Source organism: Pyxicephalus adspersus, chromosome 2 (assembly GCF_032062135.1).
Source record: "Pyxicephalus adspersus chromosome 2, UCB_Pads_2.0, whole genome shotgun sequence".
In the NCBI taxonomy this organism is placed as follows: Eukaryota; Metazoa; Chordata; class Amphibia; order Anura; family Pyxicephalidae; genus Pyxicephalus; species Pyxicephalus adspersus.
Genome location: NC_092859.1, coordinates 132,159,012 through 132,183,263, shown reverse-complemented (window position 1 = coordinate 132,183,263; position 24,252 = coordinate 132,159,012). Strand labels below are relative to the sequence as shown.

The following is a 24,252-nucleotide window of genomic DNA, read 5'->3' as shown; positions in this document are numbered from 1 at the left end:
GGGTTACAAAGATCATTGAAAATCAGTTAAGCATGGACATTGATTTCGCCATGAAGATAGGTTACAAAAGCAAACTATTGTTAATGTACTGTATAATGTAATGTATTGTATGTATTATAACCAGGGTCCAAAAATTATAAATATATTGCATTTTCATATTGTGAACACTGAAATCTGACTACGTGGAGAATCTACACAAACAGTTGGGTGTTTAAAAACAGCTCAGTGGTTGAGTCTTTCAACTATTTTCCCTGTCTTTGCCTGAACTGATTTTTTTTTTTGTAATACATAGTGTGCAGGAGGCAGGAGTATGTGTGCAGCACAGGGGTCAGGAGTATCTGACACACAGGACCTAATTTGATAAAGATCTCCAAGACTGGAGAAGATAGACTTCATCGGCCTGATTTATTAAAGCCCTCCAAGGCTGGATCACCCAGCTTCACTAAGAAAGTGTATCTTCTCCAGCCTTGGAGAGCTTGAATGATCCAGCATACCTAAAATGGATCAGGTCAGGACCAAAAACCAATAATAATAAAATAAAAAATAATAAAAGATTTGTAAGACATCCAATGCAGGTTTGCTGGATTATTCAGATTTTTCCACTTTTTCCATGATAGTCTATCTTCTCCAGTTTTACGGAGCTTTAATAAATCAGGCCCATGGAATACAGTGGTTTAGGAGTATTCAATGTACACAACACTGGGAAAATAAAAACTAGTTTACAAAGTTCTGGGGCAGGAATATGTAATGTTTGAAGTGCAAGGCTTAGTAGTATATGAGGCCCATAGCATCCCTTCCTACTTCCCAGTACGAATTCCCTTTCCAAGCCCAAATCCTCCCTAAACAAAAATTTCCTGCCACTCTGTTTATCTACAAATCTCCCCAATCTGAGAATAATTACAGTGTATTGACCAAATACCCCTGTATCAGAATACTGTGACCCATAGCTTGCAGATCTTAATAAACCCTGTCACTACTTGCTGGGCATTGTCATACATGGCAAAAGGGAGATGCCCAGCTGCCAGCTTGCTGAGGTTCTTAGGGCTTGTGGCACAAAGAAAAAAAATTCTGTTGTAAAGAGCAGGTTTTATAGTCACCTACTAACAGCAACTTGCTTCTCTGGTACCTGCTTTTATATTAGATTATTGGTATGCAAGAAGGAGTGCAGGGAAAGCTTAAAATAAAATAGCTTGCTGGGCCATATACGGTAAAAACCAGATCAAAGATTTTGCATTATAGATTATTTTTTCATCATATTGCAGTATTATGATTAAAATATTTATTGCTATACTTTTAATGTTTTATGTTTTTTTTTTAATCAGAGCTGAAGGATGCCATAGATGAAGTGATGCCAGAACTCCAGAAAGAGAATGCAAAAGTATTTTATGTCTCAGAGACACCTGTCAGTGATGGGACTGAGACATTCCTGGACAAAGTTAAAGCTGCATCGCCTGACTCCGTTCCCAAATCCCTAAGGTCCTTTATCACTGGAAAGTCACTTGCCATGTACATCTACACATCAGGAACAACAGGTAAAAGTTGAAAACTGTTGTCACGGCTGAAGTCTTTTGTTGACAGCCTTTGTTGACATGGCTGAAGTCTTTTTACTTTTGAGTATCTACTGTAAACATACATCTCCACCACAGATAAAACATTTTGCACATAATGGGCCTGATTTATTAAAGCTTTCTAAAGATGGAGATGAAGCACTTTTAGTAGTGAACCTGGCATTAATTTCCTAGGATCATTTGCTATTAGTTAACAAATGTTTTCAATCCTGGACCAGATCCATTACAGGCTTTTTGGATCACCCTGGTTCTCTGACAAAAGTGTATCTTCTCTAAACTTGGAGAGTTTGAATAAATCAGGCCCAATGTTTGAACTTCAGAACTTGACCTTTTCCTGTTCCAGAGACCGTATTGGGAAGTGGTCTCACAGACACAAAAAAATCCACTAAATGTGAGGAATGGCTGGAAACTCTGGATTTTCATATTTCACTTTCATCCTCTCCGACTTTGGGACTCCTTGTTCTCCCCTAATTATGTGTCCATAGGTGGTAATTTATAAAGCCAGCACCAATTTTGCCAGGAATGATACTTATCAAAATTAGTGATCGTGAATTTCAATGAAATGAATGGGCTGCAATTTAGAACATTGGGAATAATTTAAACAATCAAGGTAGTTGAGCTTCTGATCGCTAATTTAGGGGAATTATCGTATCACCATTGTAAAATCTGATTGTCCATTTATACATTTGTCATTATAAAAGTGGCAATCAAAATAGGTGAACAAAGCAGTGGCAATCTGTTACCTGATTGCCACTTCTTTATAAATCTGCCTCCCATGGTGTCACAGAGATAAAAGTTGAGAAAGAATATCCACAATATAATTCATTTGCTGGTGTAAAGGTTTAAGATGTAGAGATGTATGTAGTTTTCCTTCAGAACATTGGGCCTGATTTTGTAAAGCTCTCCTAAACTCGAGAGGATAAGCTGGGTGATCCAGCAAACCTGTTATGGATTTCTTAAAAGTCATTTGCTGTTTGTTAGCATTTTTTTTCAATCCTGGATCAGATCCATTCTTTGTTTGCTGGATGACCCAGCTTCACTGATGAAAGTGTATCTTCTCCAGCCTTGGAGAGTTTTAATAAATAAGACCCACTGTATTATTTAGTTACATCTCCCAGAGCACATGCTAGTAAAGCTGTACAAAACCCAGCTGTATTATATTTCATCCTTGAACCTGGCACCGTTCCCTTCCACGGCTCATATGACCTAACCTACCAAACTAAACAAGTTCTGTTGATAAAAACGAGTTGTGATGATAAACATGAGTAAAATTAAAACTTATGGATGGTAAATCAGGTTCCCATGATATCAGAAAACCAATCCAGATGATCCTGCCAGGGCTCCTTTTCCACCAACTGTAGGACTATACCCTCTAGTCATTTATTTAATAAGTGTCATTGTTCAGCAAGTTTGCTGTAGTCTGGTCATCTTTTCAACTGTGATCTGCAAACAGGTAAGGATGAATGTGTATTCAGTCATCATCTAACAACAGTATCGGTGCCCTATTAAATCATTCTTCAGTTGTGTTCAAGTATGGCCAAATACAATAGAATTTTGCCAAGCAGAACACAAAACTGGATTAAAAACTATTTTTTTCTGCAATCAGGTTACATAATTTAAAATGTATCTACACTTCTTTTTAAAATGTATCAAACTTTTTTTTAAAGTTTTGGATAGACCTGTGAAAGTTTAAACTCCTGTGTGGTTTTTATTGCTGCCTCTGATTACATTCACCATCTCTACGAAAGTCATCACCTTACTTTGGAAAGATTGACTTTCACTTGTTGCATCTCCAGAACAGTATGCAAAGGAAATCTTACCAACAGAACAGGCAGAAATAAAATAAACTGACTGTAACTTTAATTTTTCCCTACCCTATCCAAAACTAAATAAAAAAAAACTTTTTGGTTATAAACACTTTCTATTTTTAGCTAATCAATCACTTTTTTGTCAACAGGGCTTCCAAAGGCAGCTATTATAAATCACAATCGCATCATACTGGGCACTAGCTTTTTTGATATCTGTCATATTAGACCCAGAGATATCATCTACGTTACTCTTCCATTGTACCATAGCTCAGCTATGCTGATAGGAGTCCATGGATGCATATCGAAAGGTAATATTTTCTGTTCTAAGGCTTAAAGATTCCCTGACTCCAATTGTATGTAGAAATACAGAAAAAAATCAAACATTTTCAGTGTTTACTTTCAACAATTTTCCTTGTTATAAAAATTTTTATAAACTGGACTTTTGGACTGTCTGAGAAAAACTATGGGCTCTATTTATAAAACATAGAATCTGACATTCCCTCAAACATTAGCTGGTGGGAAACAATTACTGCCATTGAAACACATAGATCTGGGAGCTTCCCACGAGGGAATGTTTGAGGAAACATGAGGAATGTCTGATTGCCTGTTTTTAAATAGAGCCCTATGTGCGGTTCAGCAGGATTACAGCAAAGGTCTGTGCACACGTTAATAGACCTTTAAAGCCTTTATTGCGTTTTGTTGAAAATGTTTTGTGTAAAATGCTTTTGAGTCTATATACCAGTATTTTACTACAGTGTGGTAACTACTAGCAAAAATAGAATATTTATCCCCTAAATAGTTTTATATATTACATGCAGAGTCAAGGAGTGACTTGCCACCTTTATAGAGTTGAATTGAACCACTTTTCACAGTTATGCAAGTGTTTTTTTTTTTCAAGCGCTTGCAATACATACATTTTCAAGGAAAAACAACAAAGGCGCTTTAGCACAACCCCTAATCTTGATGGCTCATGTGGAGGGTGGAACACCAGTGGTGTCTTGCTTGGAGCACCAAAAATGGTCAAAAAATGGCTCTGTGTTCACTGCACATTTAGAAAATGTTATGGTGCACCCCAACATTGTGTAATATTGGCTATGGCAAGCAGACCTATTGGTGCTCGTTCTTAGTGAGAGATTGACCTTTATACTGGCAGCATAACAACTGTGTACACACGTTCAATAATTGCCATTGGAAAGGATCTTTCACAATCCTTTCCAATGACAAAGACTGAACAAGTGCTGTACATACAGTGCCGTTCTGCTGTTTAGCAAGGGGAGGGAGGGAGGAGAACAACAGAGCGGCACCCTGTTACGATTCTCTAGCCCTGCAAGGAATATCGGACGAGAATCATCTGATGTGTGTATGTAGCCTTAGGCATAGGTGAAGCTTTCTGGTACATGAGTTTTAAATGACAGTGGTTGAGTTACCAATAGTAATTGCTTGATAAAAGTCACATTAACTACTTAAAAATTATGCCCATAACTGCCCACTATATAACTTATGTTGGCCTTTTTTAAAAGGCATTCTGTTTATATCTGTATTCAAACTGTGAAAAGTTCTCATTTATCCAGGTCATTGTATATCTAGTAGTAGTTAGTCACATTCAGCTGGACTTGTTTCTGCAATTTAGAAGATGTTTTGAAGTCCATCCAGAACTTTTTTGGGGATGCTTCTGGGAGTGAGGGTTGCTTTCAGTTGCATGGTAAAGTAAATTTGGTAAATTTAAAAAAAAAAAAAAAACAAATTTCTATGTAAATCTTCCATTCATTGTGTAAGTTGTTCAACTATTGGAAGTTATTCTGCACTCTGTTACTTGGGACACTTATTAAACTGGTCATAAAAATCCTTTTGATTTTCACTGAGCAGAGGACATGGCTGTGTTTGACGTGCATTGCTTTATGCTGTAGTTCTTTATATGCACCTTTTCCTTTTCAGATGCATTTGGACTGCAGGCAATTCAGGTCAAACACAGACTTTTCTTGTTAAATGCTGCTTTTACTAAACAAATGTATACATTTGTATTTGGTTAGCTATTCCAAGGTAAATGTGTCTGCTTTTCAAAGGCAAAAACACCAATGTGTTTAAATAGCAAATGCAGTATTTGAATAGAATGTCTGGGATTACCTACTCTTAAACTATGTACACGCTTCAGATGATTCTTGACCAAGATGTTGAACACTCAAGATCATCTTGAGTAAAAATCTAAAAAGTGTACAGTCTTCCCCCAAGATAGTTTATTAATCTGTCACGTCTAGATTGTTGAACAACCAATCGGGAATGATCCCTGTGCATTCCAATAGGGGGGAACACAGCTGGGTGAAACTCCCCTGTCCATTGAGCAGAACGTTCATTCATCTGTCACTGGAAATAATTTGAAAATATTGTTTCTAGCACGATCATCTGACATCTATCATCTGTAGGGGCCTTTAAACACCCTTTTTAACTAGAAATCTTCCCCCAGCAGTAACTTTGGAGGTATTGCCTGCTGTCATCAATTGTATTATATTGGGAAGAGGAGATAGTCCAGTAGACGGCAGAACTATTAGTAAATGTCTTGCTGAAATCATTATTATAATTTTCACCATAAAGTACAACAGTTTTTGTTTGGTGGAATTCTATATCCAAACAAAACACCTGTGTCAGATAGTTTTGATGAGAGTGGCTTTTTACTATCTAATAGATAGCATACAAGTTAAGGTATAGCTGATAGTATAGGAATGGCTGCTTCTATCAAAACCCAAGCACATTAGTGTTTTGTGACAGATGAACTATATGTTTATTACTAATATTACTTTTTTACATACTATATAAATTATAGCAGTGATTTTGTATACACTTATGCTCCTGTTCTTGTGTTTATTTATTCTTATTGTTCTCAGGTGCCACTCTAGTTTTGCGTAAGAAGTTTTCGGCCAGTCAGTTCTGGGATGATTGCAGGAAGTATAATGTGACTGTTATACAATATATTGGAGAAGTACTGCGATACCTTTGCAATTGTCCTAAGGTACCTGTTGATCTGCTGCACTGTATCACTGGAATGTACCTGTAAAGTATTTACATTTTAGCCAGTAAATATACTGTGCTTGTTTAACATGACAGCCAGATGAGACTGTTTTCACCCTAAATTGCTGATAATGTGTATGGAGAGGAAATGACTTCTCCATTTCAGCGTCAGCACTTGAAAACTCTGGAAGTCCATCTAGGATGTTAGATAAGCATTTCCATACTAAAAACAAGCTGTCTGTGGCTGAGTCTGGGTAAGGGCCCACCTATATCTTTCCACTGAGGTGCATTGTGTTAGCACATTAACATGCATTGTATTAAGGTTTGTTCTGCTCAAATTAAGTAAACTGTCATCACACCACACCTAATCCAAAATTAACCTGCACTATCTTTCCCAATGCCACAATGCACAGAATTTTGTTACTATGTATTGTCGAGTGCAATCCAGAATATATGGCACCATAATGCACTAACACACATAGTGCTATTGCAATGCATATCACCACGCAGGTGTAATTCAGACATAGGTATATAGACAGGCAAAATTAAACGTCAAATTACCCTACAAAGAAGTACATAAATTAATATAACAATTGTATTTTTGTAACCCTAAATCTGCAGTTGTTCCAGAGGAAAGAAAAAATAAACCTCTTATAAAGCATAGTTCTCTATGCTCCCACAAGAGAAATATCCTTACTAATCCCCAGGGTGAATAGGATAGTTCCTAGACCGACATTCTACAGATATATCATATACATCTTTTGTTTTTAAAAACTAATAACAGAACTCACAACTTATTACACAGTATACATGTGCTTTTCTGTTCTATTCACTTAAATGTAATTTCTTATATTGTCCCCCAGACGGATGATGATGCATCTCATAATGTGAGGATGGCCATTGGAAATGGTTTACGGACTGATGTGTGGGGTGAATTTCTGAGGAGGTTTGGAGATATTCATATGTATGAATTTTATGCAGCTACTGAAGGAAATGTATTGTTTATCAACTACACCAACACGGTTGGTGCTGTGGGTAGAGAGAACTTCTTACTCAAGGTAAGTAAAAAAAAAATAATAAAATGGATTATAAAGTATGATTTCAGATTTATATAATGGTGTATAATGAAAGGTTAAAGTGATAAGGATGGTAAAAAGAGAAAGTTTAACCCAACAATAAACCTCAAACCCAGCAAAACGCCATGGTATCTCTCTACTTATCTGTACTGCACCTCTTTCCAGGACTGGCAGGCATGTCTTTTGCTGGCTTTCCGCAGAATCTCCTGTTCAGCTGCCCATGTGTCAGAGAAGTGGAGCTGAGCTTATTACTTGGCTTCGCAGATGTAGCCTGTCACCATCTTCCCTATGGTTGCTGGGGTAGTGCTACATGAGGCTGTGCTTGTGTTCAAACTGAGAAGCTTCCACACCTAAAATGATTGCTAGCTGAGTATTGGGGGTGAACAGGGGCTACAAGTAAATGATATGTGAAAAGGGGGGAAAGTTGCATAGATAGTCCCCCAAAACACACCACTGAAGAGTGGGACTTAAGAAACATGTAACCTAATGCAAGTACCCTTCAGCCCTTTTACTTTTAGCATGTTACTGTGTCTTTTGACCCTATTTAAAATTTAGGGCCTGTGTCTAACTCACTCCAATGCTGTGAGTGCCAATAAATTGTGATCTAATGCTCCCTTTATAACCCCTTTGCCCATGGTTATTATGAGGTTAAATGCAAATGTCCATCTATACTTTGCAATCCAAAAAGCATGCGCCAGCATCCATGGAGGTAGATGCCTAGACTGTTCGGCACGCCTCCAGTTTCTTTACCAGCTCTTTCAGCAGCGGGAAGCGGCAGCAACACTACAGAAGAGTACTGCCAGCATCTGGATTCTGCCCTGCATGGATTTAAGATAGTGGGGAAGTTCGGGACCAAAGCTAAAGATCCCATTCCATGATCTCAAGCCACACGGGTGGTTCTTAAGATGGCAACCCCATGAGAAGATCACATAGCTGCACACTCTGCCACACAAGAAAAACAGAGAGCTGAGCAAGGTAGGAGTATGGGCTCCATGGATAGAGGGTGGGAGGATGCATTCCCTCAATCTTTTCTGGCCAGCACCCAAGCGGATCAAATCTCTCCAGATCACAGGCCATCTCAGCCTCCTCATAAGGCCCTACCAGCATCACCAGGCCCCGGCTCTCCATTTCACCACGGGGAAGATATTGAACCCCACAGCCCCCTAACATTATCCAAGGCCACTGGCTCCAGATTCAGAATCTTATCTCAAGATACCCCTGTACCAGCTCCATCTCCACCATTTCCATTACAAGAAAGTAGATTTTTTCACATTTGGCTTCACTTCTACAAACAGAACTAGCCAAAGTCACAGTCACCATTACCTCTGAGCTGAGGCAAGATATACAGATTCTGGGCACCAGAATTGATGTGTTTGAGAAAAAGGTGGATGAGACAATCTCAAGGATTTCCCAGATGCCCAAAAAACTTTCAGTACTAAACAACCAAATAGAAGATCTGCAACTTAAAATTGATAATCTAGAAAATAGATTTTGTATCAGGGGTCTCACAGGAATCTGTGAATGATGTAACAGAAGCCACAAAGAGATTTCTACAAGCTTTACTACCTGATTTACTTGATTCCCACTTTGAACCTGATAGAGCACACAGGGCCCTAGTAGCACCTAAACTGGATTGTACCCCAAGAGATGTGATTGTTAAACCCCATTCTTATACGACCAAAGAAGCGCTATTGAAAGTTACAAGGGGTCCTGAAATTTATGAGATGGAAGGCCACCAGATTCAAAATTTTTCAGATTTGACACCGCTCGTGATTTAACGCAGAAGGGCTCTCAAACCTCTTATACAGGCTCTCATCAACCATAAGATTAAATATGGATGGGCGTTCCCTCTCAAATTAATTTTTCAAGTTCAAGGAAAAATGTTTCTTTCTCTTCCTTTGCTGAGGGTGAACGGCTTCTTGAAGATCTGGATCTCATTCCAAAAAGGGACACCCCGTCCACATCAGAGGAAGGAGCTCCAACTACACTATACCCACTTTGGCACAAGTGAGATCAATTGTAAAGCACCTATAGAAGATACCTTGAGGCCATTTCTAGGTTTTTGATATTTGTCGCCTGTTGGAGGTTATTAAGTGCCTTAGTATGACTGACACGATGCAGTCCTATGGTTACCTACCTACTAGTTGATAGTCCTTGATTTTTATTAGTTTATTTGCACTTCTTTTTTAACTTTTGTTTTTTTTGGTGGTTTTAAGGTTGATATTTTATTTGCTTTATAGTTTTATACCCATTTTTTTTCAGTTGATCTTAAGAGCTGTGAGAGCTAGACGGGTTACTCATGCCCTCAGTCTATGGGGAATACCATTTCTCCTCGACGGCTGGGACATATTTCTTCCCGGGGGTTGGGGGACAACCCACTCTTTTCCGCTTCTTTGAGCAATCAAAATTGCAACTTTTTTTCAATGTTTTTTTTTTCTTTTTGTGTTCTCCTCTGTGTCTTTTACTCCTTCCTCTTCTCCCTTTCATGCTTTTTTGAAGACTTCTGTATCAGTGATCTCCCTGAAACAGCGCAATTCAACCCAGGACTCAATGTTGGCTAATTTAACTCATGATTCAGGTACCTCTCCCAAACTAGTAGTTCTCTCACATAATGTCTCAGGGCTTAACTCCCCGATCAAAAGATCTAAAGCTTTTTATTATTACAACACTCTGAAGGTTACCTAATTTTGGATTATCCAAATTTTTCCAATAATTCCATCCCAAGATACATTCATAAGAATTACCCCATATTTTATAATGCAAACTCTGACAAAAAGAAATGTGGGGTCTTACTGTGTTTTAGAAAAAGTTTAAATTTTTCACCTCCGGAGCTCATTCAGGACCCAGGGGGCAGATTCCTATTGGTATTTGGAAATGTTGGGAACCAATTAATTTCTGTGGTCACCTACTATACTCCGGATGAGGGAAAAGTTGCTTCCTTTCATGCTTTGCTGGATGAGATATGTCCCAGGATTAAGGGTTCTCCTTTTTTATTAGGTGATTCTAATTTAGCTTTGGACCACATACTAAACAAAAAAAGCTCAACCAGATATAGAAACCCATGAAAAAGAGTCATGGCCTCTCTCTTCTTTTGAAACAATTTGATATTTGAAGCGAAATTAAACCCTCAACCAAAGATTATACATACTATTTGGCAGCCTATAATCAATATTCTCGCATTGATCATGTTTTTATGCAATCACAAGTGATACCAGTTGTGCAAAGAGCTCGCATTTTGTCCACTCTGTGGTCTGATCATGATCCTCTTGTTGTATACCTAATAGAACAAAAAGGGAATCAACCCGAGTTTAGATGAAAGGCTTAATGAAAGTCTACTCTCCGATCCTGTTACTCAGGCGGAATTTGAAGGTCTTTTACAGGGTTTTTTCAGTTTAATAATCCTGGTGATACATCACCAGCTATTAATTAGGAGGCCCACAAGGCGTACATTAGAGACAAACTCATTAGAATGGGTTCAACATGTAAGAAAACACGAAATAAACTCATTGAGGATAAAATCAAAGACTATAATAAATTACAATTGGAACACAAAAGAGACCCAAATTGGCCTTAAATCACAGTTGGAAGCCTTGCGTGTGGAACTTAATCTCCTTCTAACCACTAGAGCAAAGAAATCCTTGCAATGGACCTCACATAAATTCTTCCTTTGGGGTGAAAAACCAGGATGACGTTTAGGTAATAAATTGAATCCCAGGTTCAAAATTTACTCCCTTCCTAAAATTAAACTTAGCGATGGTAAGGCTGACACAAAACCCTGAAAAAATCTTATGTGCTTTTGAAGTCTTCTATAAAAATTTATATAGCTCATCAGATTCAGGTCCCCACAAAGGTGCTGACTCCTTTCTCCAAAGGGTCAACCTAACTAAATTAAAGCCCAAGCACAAAAAATTTTGGAGAAGCCCTTCACAACTGAGGAAATGGTGATAGTTCTTAAATTGCTCAAAATGGGAAGCGTCCCTGGCCGAGATGGTTTCTCTAATGTGTACTATAAGACCTTTAGCTCCATTTTAGTTCCACATCTGGTTGATTATTTTAACTTTATTTTAACCATCAAACACACTGGCCTTTATTTTTTCAAATAGGGCTAGGAAATGCCAAAATGAGGTACTTGAAACAGTCTCCTTCAGTTGGCAAAGCTTTAATGAACTGCTTTATCAGACCCAGTTTCATGTGCAGAGGTGGCAATATAATATTCTTTCTATCAACAAGTAGCTCATGTAGAAGGTTTGGATCACCTGGTTTTAGGGCAGATCCTGGAGGCCAATTCCTTTCCACCCAATGTCTCTCACGAACTCTGCTGTCCCACATGCACAGATAACAGGCATACTTGGTGTATCCAAGTTGCTGACCAAGAAGGAAGCATTCCATTTTGAGGTCAACACAAATGACCCAATTGTGTTGGTGATATTGCAACAACTCAATGACTCTCTTTATGGCTGCATATTCTTCACAAAGAGAAACTGAATGACCAATTGGGACTGACCCAAATATATTTCCATTGTGAAGGAGGACACACTTTAAGCTCTGCTTTGAGCTATCGATGAAAAGTCACCATTCAGTTTAGTTATAGATTGGAATTCCCAATTCCTCCATTAAACCAGGTATGTTATTGCAATACACAAAGCCACTGTCATTTCTAAAGTACTGCAGAAATGCAATTTCTCTGGTTGGAAAGTACGATACCTTTGTTCCTTTTTCAAGTAAGATTTTCTCAGTCTTGATGCTAGGAGTTCTGAAGCCTTCTTTGATAGTCCCAAATCACGTGCCAAATCACTCAACTCATGCTGATCAAACTCTTTCTTCATCATTGTTGTCACCTAGTTCATCACCATAATCATTTTTGTCAAGAGGGGGTAGTGTAACAAAAACCGGCACTGGGATTTCATCTGAATGAGCCACTGGGGGTATACCCGATGGTAGACTAGGATACTCTATGTTACATTTATTTTTCTTGTTATATCCTGAAGTTTTCACTTTACAAAAGTAACAGCCACTGAAATGATCTCCTGGCTCTCGCCAAACCATAGGTATACCAAATGGCATCTTATCACGTGTTCCCTTTGTCCACATCCCTAAACCCTCAACACACTGTTTGCACACCTTATGAGGGGCCCATGACTTATCTTGATCACTAAGTTTAACTTTGAAATGTGCCAAATAGGTTTGCGCTAAAAAATGTGCTGATGTTCGCTCTTTGACTGGGAATAATGAAACTGCCACAGATATAACAAAATGAATCGGGTTTGTTTAGGCACTGACAATGAGAAACAGCGGAGCCAGACATGATCTGAAAGAAAAAAAATACATGTGTAAGTAGAAAAATAAGTTTTGTCTATTCACTACGTAGAGCAGACCACAACCTCCGACCACACTGTCTTGCATGTAAATGAATAGCCTATACAAATCCACGTTACAGTAACCGCTTTATTATAAGCGGTAGAGGAAAAACCTGACGTGATAGAAGAAAACTAACTGCACTTTCAGAATCAGCATACCTATTTTAGTGTAAATTACCTTAAAAAATTAAGTCAACAAAAAATGTGTTCAAAATTGTTCCCCAGTGCAATTGATAAGTAATATAATTAAAAAAAAGTTCTTCTAGTCTGGTTCGTGAAGTCTTCCTTTCCCTTTTCTCTTCTTTTCTCTTTTCCTTTTTTGTTTTTTCTTTCCTTTTCTTTTTCCTCTTGTTTTTGTTACACTAATGAGACATTATTGTAAAAAGTGACCCATGGCTTATTTATTTTTGACTCGTTATTATCAGTTGTTCATTTTATTGCAATATTTTAAGCCACTTCTATAGTTTTCATGAGTTTTTCAATGATTTCTGTTGTGCTATTATATTATCAAAATTACCTTGTTTAAAATTCAATAAAAATATTTAAATACAAAATGGCCACAGTAGTGTTTGAAAAGATTCCTAATTTATTCCAGAAACAAAATTACAACACCTTTTGTGCAAAATATATTAGTAAAATCATAGCTATGTATAACACTGTATCCAAGAAAAAGGGGTCTTAAAAATTACTACCCAAATAAATAAAATAAAAACCCAATACTAAAAACATGTCATGTATACTGTGCTCCTGGACAATCCAAAGGTAAAGTAGTGTCCTTCAAAATATGTACATATTTTTACATTTGTAAATATATCATTCAGCTTTTACTATGTATTTCTGAATTCTAACAAGTCTCCTTTGTTTTAACAGAAAATACTTCCATATGAATTTATTAAATACGACATTGAAAAGGATGAGCCGGTCCGAGATGCCAAAGGCCGCTGTGTCAGGGCCAAGAGAGGTGTGTAATAAATTGACAAACTCATCCAATGGGGTTTATATACTAAAAGAGTATAGAATACTAACATTACAAAGTAAAATTTCACTTACCCTATATAAATAAACAATAATGTGCAGGATAAATCCAGATGTGAAAAAGATATGAATGTGCTTGTAAAAGATTAGATGAGTGAAGTGAATAAAGCTCCTTCCTTAATCTTCTTTTACCTAGTGAACATTTTCTTTACCTTTTATAGATCCACCACATTAACGTGAGAAGTGAGGTAACATGAATGTACAATCACTGCAAACATTCAATAGCATAAAGAAGAAATCAGTACTTTTGTTTATCTATCTGCTCAAAATTGGATGTTTAAAGTGAGCACAGGTTCACCTCATCTCATTTCACCAGAGTAAAAATTTCATATCAGTAATCTGAAAACAGCTAAGACATTTTTATTTATCTAGTAACCCCTATAATTGTATTGGCTTTTCACCACCCCTCACCATACTTTATTGCAACTTTCTAATGCCCACCCCGTTAGCATGTCCCATTTTTCGATCCCCAGCTGTCCAGTAAAGGGAATTGTGTCTCAGCTTTTCAGTAACCACCCAAAAACTGTGTGGTTACTGAAAATTGCCAGGAGGTGCCCAGCTAAAAGGGTCTGAGGGGAGCACTGTAGATGGTCATTTTTTTGCAGCTGCTCACTTTAACTCTTGTATTAATGTATGTATGTATGATGTATCTATCTATCTATCTATCTATCTATCTATCTATCTATCTATCTATCTATCTATCTATCTAATCTATCTCGTATTACCTTTTTCTGCTGAACATGACATCATTTTAGATTTAAGTTATTACATTGCCAGGTAACTAGACTTTAGGGGATCAGCACTAGCAGTACCTATAACGTTCCCACAACAGATGTACTGTAATCATGGTCTATAACAGTTATCCATTATGTCTCTGCTTATCTTGAATTGTCTTTCTTTTCTAGGACAGCCTGGGCTACTGGTCAGCAAGATTACTAAACTATCACCATTTGGGGGCTATGCCGGAAACAAGACTCATACAGAGAAAAAGATACTTAAGGATGTGTTCCGCAAAGGAGACATGTATTTCAATACTGGGGATATTTTAATGGTCGATCAGCAGAAATTTATTTATTTCCATGACAGAGTTGGAGACACATTTAGGTAAGTGATAACATAACAATATTAATCATTTGCAGTTTAAAAAAAAAATGATAGAGGATTTCTTAGTACTTCAATGGCCCTATAGTGAACCTAATGTCAGTTATAAACACATGAAGAGTACAAAAAGCATTACTTTATTTAAGACAAATGTGTTTGTCATAGAGCTTGATTTATAAAAACATTATATTAAAGAACATATATGGCGCCAACATAATATGCAGCACGGTACAAAGTCCATAGTCATGTCACTAGCTGTCCCTCAAATGAGCTTACAATCTAATGTCCCTACCATAGTCATATGTCATTAACACAGTCTAAGGTCAATTATTTTGGGAAGCCAATTAACCTAATTGCATGGTTTATTTTTTATCTGTCATATATCTCTGGCATATCTCTCTTCAACAGGGACATACTGTATTACAAAGCATATATTTTAGTAGAATGAGGAAGGACTTTCTGACAATGTTTTTATTGCTGCTGTGCCTTGTCTCTCGTAGTGACATCTGCATTTACTATTTGTTACAAAAATAGGTAGTGAAGATAAATGTATATAATGGGGTCACAGGGGAAATTTTATTTCTGGTGGATTTTAACTTATCCCAACCCTTTCCAAACCATAAAAATGCTGGCATTTTGACAACCTCGTTTTGCTAATCCAGTCCCATAATATACTCAAAAGCAATGTATTAATAAGTATAAGCTAATATAAAGAACAAATTGTTTATGTACCATTCAAAAGCAGACCAAATATACCTGAAATATTGTGACAGAGAGTTGCTAATGGATGAATGTAACTCAAATGTAAATCAAATAAAAAAAAACAACAATTAGATAACAACCACTGGAATATTGGGCTTGATTTATTAAAACTTTTCAAGGCTGGAGAGGATACAATTTCATCAGTGAAGCTGGGTGATCCAGCATACCTGGAATGGATTTCCTAAAAGCCATTTGTTTTCAATCCTGGATCTGAACCAGATCCTTTCTAGATTTGCTGGATCACCCTAGGTTCACTGATGAAAGTATATCTTTAACTGCCTGGTGCAGCTTTACTAAAATGGGCTGCCATGCTAGGTCTGGGCAGAAATTTAGCAAATCTGCCTATTTAAATGGTGGGCATTTAATTCTGCTACTATTTTACGTGTGAATATAAAATAAATCTATTTACTCCCCTAGATTTAGGTAAAAAATGAACCCAGTTAATATTTTAGCTGTAAATAGAAAGAAGACCCATATGTAAATGTGGATATAAAATGACCCCAGCTTCTAATATTATTCTGGGCATAAAATAAATATTATGCCATATATATGATTTAATAGAAGATCTCTGGAACTTGAAGTGGAGATAGAACAAGTCATACCAAGTGGAGTCTGTAGAAGCAGCAAGTGTTTCAGGCTTTTTCTCTGCTGAATATATTTGTTTTCCTAAAGCGAACAAAATGCCTGTCATTAACAGAGATTAGAATGCATTGTTTATGGTGAAGGCATAATTTTCTAACCTGCAATTTGCTTTACAGTACTTTTAAAGGTTCTTCCTAAAGCACTTGTTTACATGGGGTTATGTGTCTACAGCATGCAATTGTATACATTCAATTGTTATATTTTCCATTTCAGATGGAAAGGGGAAAACGTTGCTACTACCGAGGTTGCTGATATTTTGAGTCTGGTGACTTTTATAGAAGAAGTCAATGTCTATGGAGTACCTGTCCCAAGTAAGGAATATACCTTGTATCTTTTCACAAAATACTATAGACTGTTTTTATAAATTAATTTTCTTACTTTTTATCTAATGTGGTATACTCTGCATGAATGCGCTAGAAGACACTTATTATAACCATCCTAAACTTTGAAAAATATTGGACACACAATAGCATCAGTGAAATGGAAGAAATCTTCTCTTTCTATTAGAGGTCAAACAGCAACTTACATGCACCTTTATAAATGAAAAGCATATGGTCAAATGCAATAATTCTTATAGAAATAGCTGATATTTTGGATTCCCTGGATTAAATACATGTGTGGCCTCAGTTAACCTGAGTTTCAAATATCACTGGCATGCAACCTAGTGGTAAACACGCCTATCCACCTTCAGTCTCCTTTCTTCCCCTTCCCTCCCTCTTACTTTCTTCATTTTTCTTTGCTGTTTCCTGTTTTCTATTTATACATAATAATTTGGGGCTAATTAGTTTTAGTTGTCCCCTTTTACATTTGCATTGCAGGATACTCAGAGGGGCAACAGGAAGGTTAGTGCCTATACAAAATAAACAAAACCCTTACAAATTTGATACCAGTCATCATGATATCTTTACTGCATGCACCTATGTGGTAGATTGTGCTGAATATAATCTTTAAACCCTTCTACCCTGTAATATATATAATATCATTGAGATATATACTAAACTTACTGTCTGTTTCAGTTGACGTCTTTTTTTCTCACTCATTGAAAAAAACTTTGTGGAAAAAATGATGGAATATTGGTTGTGACACTTACCTCTTCCTCACTAAAGCACAGGCGCCTCTCTCCTGTGCATGCTGGCAGTTCTGACTCTGGGTGTGCCTTGCCTACGTTTCCCAGCTTTATCAGTTTTGCTCACCCCGAAGGCCAATCAGATACTTGCCTATTTATCCCTGGCTGTTTAGCTAGCTCAGACACAACACTCAGCGTTCGTGCAATGTGTCTCCACTAGTGCCGAGCCCCCTAGCTCTGCTGAGCAGTTCCTGTACACCTGTTGGTTAACCACCTTGGCGTTTCACTGATGTATGGATTTCTGTACCAAAAGCGGTACACTGTTTTTCGTGAACATTTTTTTTTATATTGTAGACCTGTAACTGAAATATGTCCAAACAAGGGTCTAGATATCCTGAATATAATAAAGTTTGAAACACACAATCATGTAAAAAGCCTAAACAAGAATGCATAAATAAATTGAAAATACTGGAAATGCATTAATTCAAAGTCACATACGTATAGACAAAACCACATTAATATATTTTTTATTATTTTGTATTGGATTGGATACAGGACTTTGTATTGAATCCAATACAAAAATTTTGAATTTCCCGCCACAAGCCCCGTCGACGGGCGCACGCACTGACTTCATCAGGATTTGCCAAGGGACGCATATGCAAACGCAGAGCGTTCTAATGAGCGTTCTCATTATTCTAATGAATAAGCGTTCTGTATTTCCATGCAAAAAGTGTTACATTTCTTGCATGGAAATTTTTTATACATTGTAGGCTATAATTCTTAGGCATAAGTTACCGAAATATGTCCGGGAAACCCCGTAGATCGTTTCTGCACACACCAGGAGAAGACAGAAGAGGACAGACGTCTCAGGAGGAGCTGCGGGGACAAGGTGAGTGTTTTTTTTCAGTTGTAATCCGATTGTCATACAATGTTGTATGATAATCAGATTGCACTGTAACGCTTGTTTCTATTTTTAGCTACCTTACCGGGTACCAGTTTACCAGGTTCGGGGTAAACGCTTACGCTTAAAGTTTTCTTACCCCAAACCAGGCTCGGGGTAACCACCCAGGTAGTTATTTTAGTACTTCCCCTGTCCAGCTGAGGTGTTAACCCCTTGTTGTCCAGTATGCTGCCCACCCTGGTGTGCCTAAAAATCGCAACCTGGCAGTAACCAGCAGCACAACATCCTCACCACTAGAGGCTCTGGAGAAGACCTGGTTACTGCTTAGACTCTGCACCTTGGCCCTTCTCAGGGCTCACACCATTTCTGTGCAAGCCGCAGCGCCCCCTAGTGGCCCTCTCTCCCCAAGTGTGACATTGATCATTGGTTCTTCTTTGATTCTCATTTTTCATAAATAAGGTCTATTGTGTGTCACCATGGAATGATGGTGAACATAGACAAGAGGTATAATTCTGGGCACCCAGCTTACTTTCTTGCCCACTGAGTCCTGGTTGACCAGTTCATTTCTTCAATCATAATTAGAAAGGAATCATTATAAAGGTATATATTTTTCATGCTAATTTACAACTAACATCTGTTAGGATATTGTACACCTGTATGTAGTATTGTGGCTAATGGAGCACCCTGGATTTTGATAAACAGAACTAGATTTCTATGGCACAATTACTTGGTTGCCTATTAGAAGACTTCCTTGTAAGGTGATTTGTAACTATAATGTATTTGCGTAATTTATGGTGATAAGTTAATTAGTGCTAATGTGCAAATAGCATCGTTTCAAAACATAATTACAGATAATTATTATTAAGTGTCAGATAGGGCAGAACTAATTCCTCTCTAATGTACTAACCTGTTGAAGTGTCTGTGCTCCCATGGCAGCCAATCAATTTCCAGTTGTCATATTTCTGTTGCAGGCTACAAATTCAACAGAAAATCCTGTTGGCTTCTATGGGAAAAATTCTAGTTTTTTAACTTTATTTATTATTTAATTATTTATTTATTAACCTTCATTTATTTGAAAAAAAAACAAGAAATTTGCAAAAAAAATTATATTTTAAGAGGTATTCTGGGTTTTGAAGTAAGACTATCATAAATTTGAACAGTTTGAATTGATTTTAGGATGAATATGTATAATCAGAAGTAATCTAAAACCAGCACGTCAGAAATATAAAGTGATCCAAAAAAAATAAACCAGACTAGTAAAACAATATGTAAAGTTTAACTTTTCCAAAAAAAAAGTGCATCTTGCATTAAAAACCCTACATGTCCAAAGAAATAATTAATAGGGAGTCTCGGTTGGGATCATGGAAGAAGTTATAATGCAATGTTTGCATGAAAATGCACCTGCCTTTATCTCCACATCTAAATCATGTATTTGATCTAAGTCACTTTGCCAGGGGACCCAAGTCAGTTCTGCACAGGGGCCCAAATCTATCTTCCTTGTCTGTGTTTCACTGAATGAATGTGAACAAACGTGTATATCAGGTGTTCTGACACATAATAGGTACATTCTTGTTGTACGGTACTTGGAGAAAGGTGGTGAGGTAAAGTCTGCCAGCATCGTACCCAAACCGGCACAGTACTTAAAGTAAGCAGCAATGGTGCCAAGACTGGTTTTACTAATATGAGGTTTTGTAACACACAGCTCTTGCTGATCTCTCTCAGGTCTTCTCTATCCAATATCTTGTACAGAAGTATTCTAAATAATTTTGTGGTTTCTTAAACAGATCATGAAGGGCGGATTGGAATGGCCACCCTCAAGCTGAGAAAATATGAGAACTTTGATGGTAGAAAATTGTATGCACATGTTCGAGACTTTCTGCCAAACTATGCAAGACCGCGCTTCATTAGGATCCAGGTAAAACTTCTATTTATTCCCTAGGGCTGTTCAGAAATTCAGATATTAAAATTACTGGTATCATTTCTATAACTTATTATGGCTTCCTACCAAATCATAAATATGGGGGATACGGGTTACCTCAGGGTCTGGGCATCAGGAAGGACAATAGTTTAATGCTAAATTGGGGGGTATAGTACAAGTGTCAAGTATAGTACAAAGAAACTGATTAATGATAAATGTAGAAACCATGTTAATTAGTAAGATTAGTAATGGGCATGAGAGCTTAGAATGAAATTGAAATGTTTCACTATTTACAGGTAGTCCTTGAGTTAAAGACTTCCGACATACGGTTGACTCCTAAATATTAACAGGGCTGGTGGGGGGAGGGGGACAGTTTGCATGACTTGCAGAAGAAATCTTTTGCTAAACAAAGCTGAGGTTGAGGGTGATCTTAAGGACTGAGCTCTTTCTGCAACCTCTTGTAACTCTTTAATGACCAAGACAAACTCTGCAGTTGTTTCTTTTTACATATCAAAGCACAGCTTACTCCAGAAGTTAATGAATGTCTATGCTCCATAAAGTTGTTTTTTGCTTTGATTGTGATTAACTCACAGTGAGGATTTTATACAGTAACTGACACCACCCTGCCTAATAATATGTTGAGACAAACATCTGTCCTAATTGCATTTATTAAAATAATGTACCTGTTCTGACTCACATACAAATTCAACTTAAGAACAAACCTACAGTCCTTATCTCGTATGTAACCCGGGGACTACTTGTATACTGTATACATACACTTCATGAAAATGGTGGAGTTTTTAACATATTGAAGGCAAACATTAGATCTTCATTCAAAGAGTTCCTACTGATAAAGGTGATACCTCATAATAAATGACACATAAAACTGAAACATACTGTATTATTTCTCATAATCCACATTTATGAAAATGCAACTTTTTATGTGGAAAAGTACATACATACATTTACTGCTGCTTCAAATCTATGAAGTTAGTTGTACCAGATTAAGTCCCAATAAAAACCTGTGTACGTCTGTTTGTACTACTTCTCTGCACTACATTTTCTAAAGAGCATGTGCATTTTCATTGTCATGTGTTACAGCTTGTTGTACTGTGTGTACAAGTTGTATTAAGGATGCCATGTTAAAGTAAATGGTAACACAACGTGTGTCACTTGCATTGCTATGTGTTGTGTTAACAGGTCCTCAAATGCAAAGCACCAATGGGTACAAGCCCTTAGGGAGTATACTGGTAGACCTTGTCCTTATTAAACCTCAGATATCTAGGGTATGGTGTTCTCTTTGCTTTTGATGTGTGTGGGATCATCATGACAATATTAAAAGAGCTACAAAAGGCCCTCATTATGTATACAAGGCCCTAAAAATTAAACTGAACCATTCAACTGTAAGGAAAATAAACATTAGCATGAATTTTAAATGACTGGTAATTTGTCTCAAACTGGCAAAAAAAAATCATATTGTAAATGGAAGAATTTTGCATTCAGGAGCAATTAGAATTTTATTTGATTGCAAAAATAAAAATTCTTCCAAGAAATGCTTTTTTGCTAATTGGGGCGATATTGGCTTATGGAGCCACATATTCACAGTACACCATTACATCTGTTGATATTTTTGTTGACTAAATAGTTGAAAGGGCACATTTTCCTTCTGTAATATTCAAGTATATCACCTTTACCTGTAGGCACTGACTTAATAAGGATCTAATGTTTTCCAGTTAACAATGTCTATTATTTCTATACTTTTTCTATTACTTACATACTCTTTCACATGACTGTTTTGTGTGTGTGTATTTATATTATGCTATGGAGGGGAATTAGCTCTTGCAGCAAGCTCACAGAAAAGTTTGATAACTGTCCACTTCTCTTTTTTTTTGATCCAAAACAAAATAGAATCCTTCAGGATATATTGAAAATAAAATGAAAAAGGCAGCTTACGGCAGCTTTATGAGGAAGGTGTAGAGTCCACAGTACAGCACATTGTAGTACAGTCCCTAGTGAGAATTCCACAGTCTATAAATCATATAAAAATAGCATCAACAGCTTTTCCTATAAAACAAAAAGGTTCCCAATCCACTTCCACAAAGGCTTGTTTGCAGCCTAGCTGCAGTGTTTCCATTTACAGTAAGACAGACCTCCAGTCTTCCTGTGGCCAAACTTCTGGGTGTACCTGGGTGGAATGGTACCTGTGCCTTCCTTCCCATTCCAGGGTCCAGGGCCCTGAAATAAATTGACCATAACAACCCTAGCAGAGTTGCTTTCCACTACTCCTGGACTCTTTTCCCAGCATATACCCTAGTTTTAAAGTGACCATGCTCTATGTATTGGGAAGACATATCCCTTAAATTATATTATACACATTATATATATATATACACATCACATATGTATCATCAAATGACCGATACTAATTATTTTATTATTATTTTTTTTTTGTTTAGGATGAACTGGAAATCACAGGAACTTTTAAACAGCGCAAGGTGGAGCTTGTAAAACAAGGCTTCGATCCATCCACGATCACTGACCCCATTTATTTTCAGGATGAGAGGGAAAAGAAATATGTGCCCATGACGCAAACTATATATACAGACATTAAAAATAAAAAAATTAAATTGTAAGACTGTGACGCTCCGTTGGGTACTGTGCATCTGTCTTAAGCTGGGTGTCGACACTGCACTTAGTTTATTTTGCATTAAAAAATATTATTTGTATGGTAATGTTTGTCCACTGTTAAAGAGGGTAACTAAGTAACAACATCAATTCCTTCAGGATGCCATTAGTGCCCCACTGGGGCCAATTTGTAAGCTCTGACCCCCGACACGAGTTTCAAAAATAAACAACAGGAGCGGTATGTGTTGTAACACAGCTGCAATACTCAGCACTGCTCATTTAGAGCAATCTTTGTAATACATTACAGAAGATGATACTGCTTGCCCTTTAATGAGTGATGAAAATAGTTTATGGGTTCAGTATTGCAAGATAGATTTCAGGTTGCTGCAACATCAAGGCTGAGAATATTCCTCTAGGTAGACATGAAAAAGCCTGGACAATGTGTTAATGAGATTTATAATGTTAAAACTAATGAATTGAAAAACAAGCCAGCATACTGTAGTGGTGTGAAATTTGTACAGAAATGTTTAAATATTATTACTGTTACCAACATAATAAGTAAATTATTGTCACACACTGATGTCCAGAAAGAAAATAAATTGTTAATTGTTCTGTTGTGGGGAATTTAGAACAGTTATCATGTCATCTTTTAATAAAACATGAAGACATAAATGTAATAGAAGACTTTATATACCAATGTTGGCTCAGTGTTGACCCAGAGTTTGTTTTTTATAGCTGACTTTTTGGAGCTGACTAGCATATGTGTCAGTGACAAAAGTTTGGGTAAACTATAATACTGCCAGTGGTGCGTGAACAGGTGCAGCATTTGTTTTAACTTTTAAATTATGTGAATATTAGGTCACCATTAAAGCCCCCACTGTCTGTGTTATAGTTTGCCTCAGGCCCATCATGTCATGGTTTTTGACAGCTTAGTCAAGCTTGTATATGGAATGAAAATATTAAAAAGAATGATAATTTATAAAAAGAGAAATGATATCAGATTGTATGTGTGTGTGTGCTTATAAATAAATATATATATATTTATATATATCAGTGTTCTCCCCAGCCCCTTTTAGAAGGGCGCACCACCCGGCACTTTTCAATAACCACCTGGCTGTTTTTGGATGGTTACAGAATAGTTGGTTCACAATTCAAGGGCTGGCACCCAGCTACAATTTCTTCCCACCCAGATCATATATATATTATAACAAGTATTAACCCCCTATGGTTATGAAATTGTGGTCAAAGGTTACAGACATGCTTCAAGAAATGATAAAAGACTGCAACATGCTGCAGAATATGATCAAAGAATACAGTCATGCTGCAAGAGAAATTTAAAATGCTATAAACGTTGGAGACCGGAGATGTTTCTTTTGGAAAAATCCATTAT

At 37.1% G+C, this 24,252-nt stretch overlaps 1 protein-coding gene across 1 annotated transcript; it reads left to right on the top strand.

The window, feature by feature from the left end:
• The first annotated feature begins 1,299 nt into the window (after positions 1 to 1,299).
• Positions 1,300 to 23,861, top strand: SLC27A2 (solute carrier family 27 member 2). Its single transcript, XM_072402432.1, has 9 exons — positions 1,300 to 1,532; positions 3,526 to 3,684; positions 6,256 to 6,380; positions 7,243 to 7,437; positions 13,683 to 13,773; positions 14,753 to 14,951; positions 16,566 to 16,663; positions 20,104 to 20,234; positions 22,694 to 23,861. Exons 1-9 carry the CDS (start codon positions 1,349 to 1,351, stop codon positions 22,868 to 22,870), a joined length of 1,359 nt encoding a protein of 452 aa, XP_072258533.1. The 5' UTR covers positions 1,300 to 1,348; the 3' UTR covers positions 22,871 to 23,861.
• The last annotated feature ends 391 nt before the right edge of the window (positions 23,862 to 24,252 follow it).

Bases quoted from the DNA above. Each gene is read 5' to 3' on its own strand.
- SLC27A2 (XM_072402432.1), top strand. From the start codon at position 1,349: ATGCCAGAACTCCAGAAAGAGAATGCAAAAGTATTTTATGTCTCAGAG. The intron at 13,774-14,752 runs GTGTGTAATAAA...TTTCTTTTCTAG, and splicing joins CTGTGTCAGGGCCAAGAGAG to GACAGCCTGGGCTACTGGTC. The intron at 16,664-20,103 runs GTAAGGAATATA...TTTCTTAAACAG, and splicing joins CTATGGAGTACCTGTCCCAA to ATCATGAAGGGCGGATTGGA.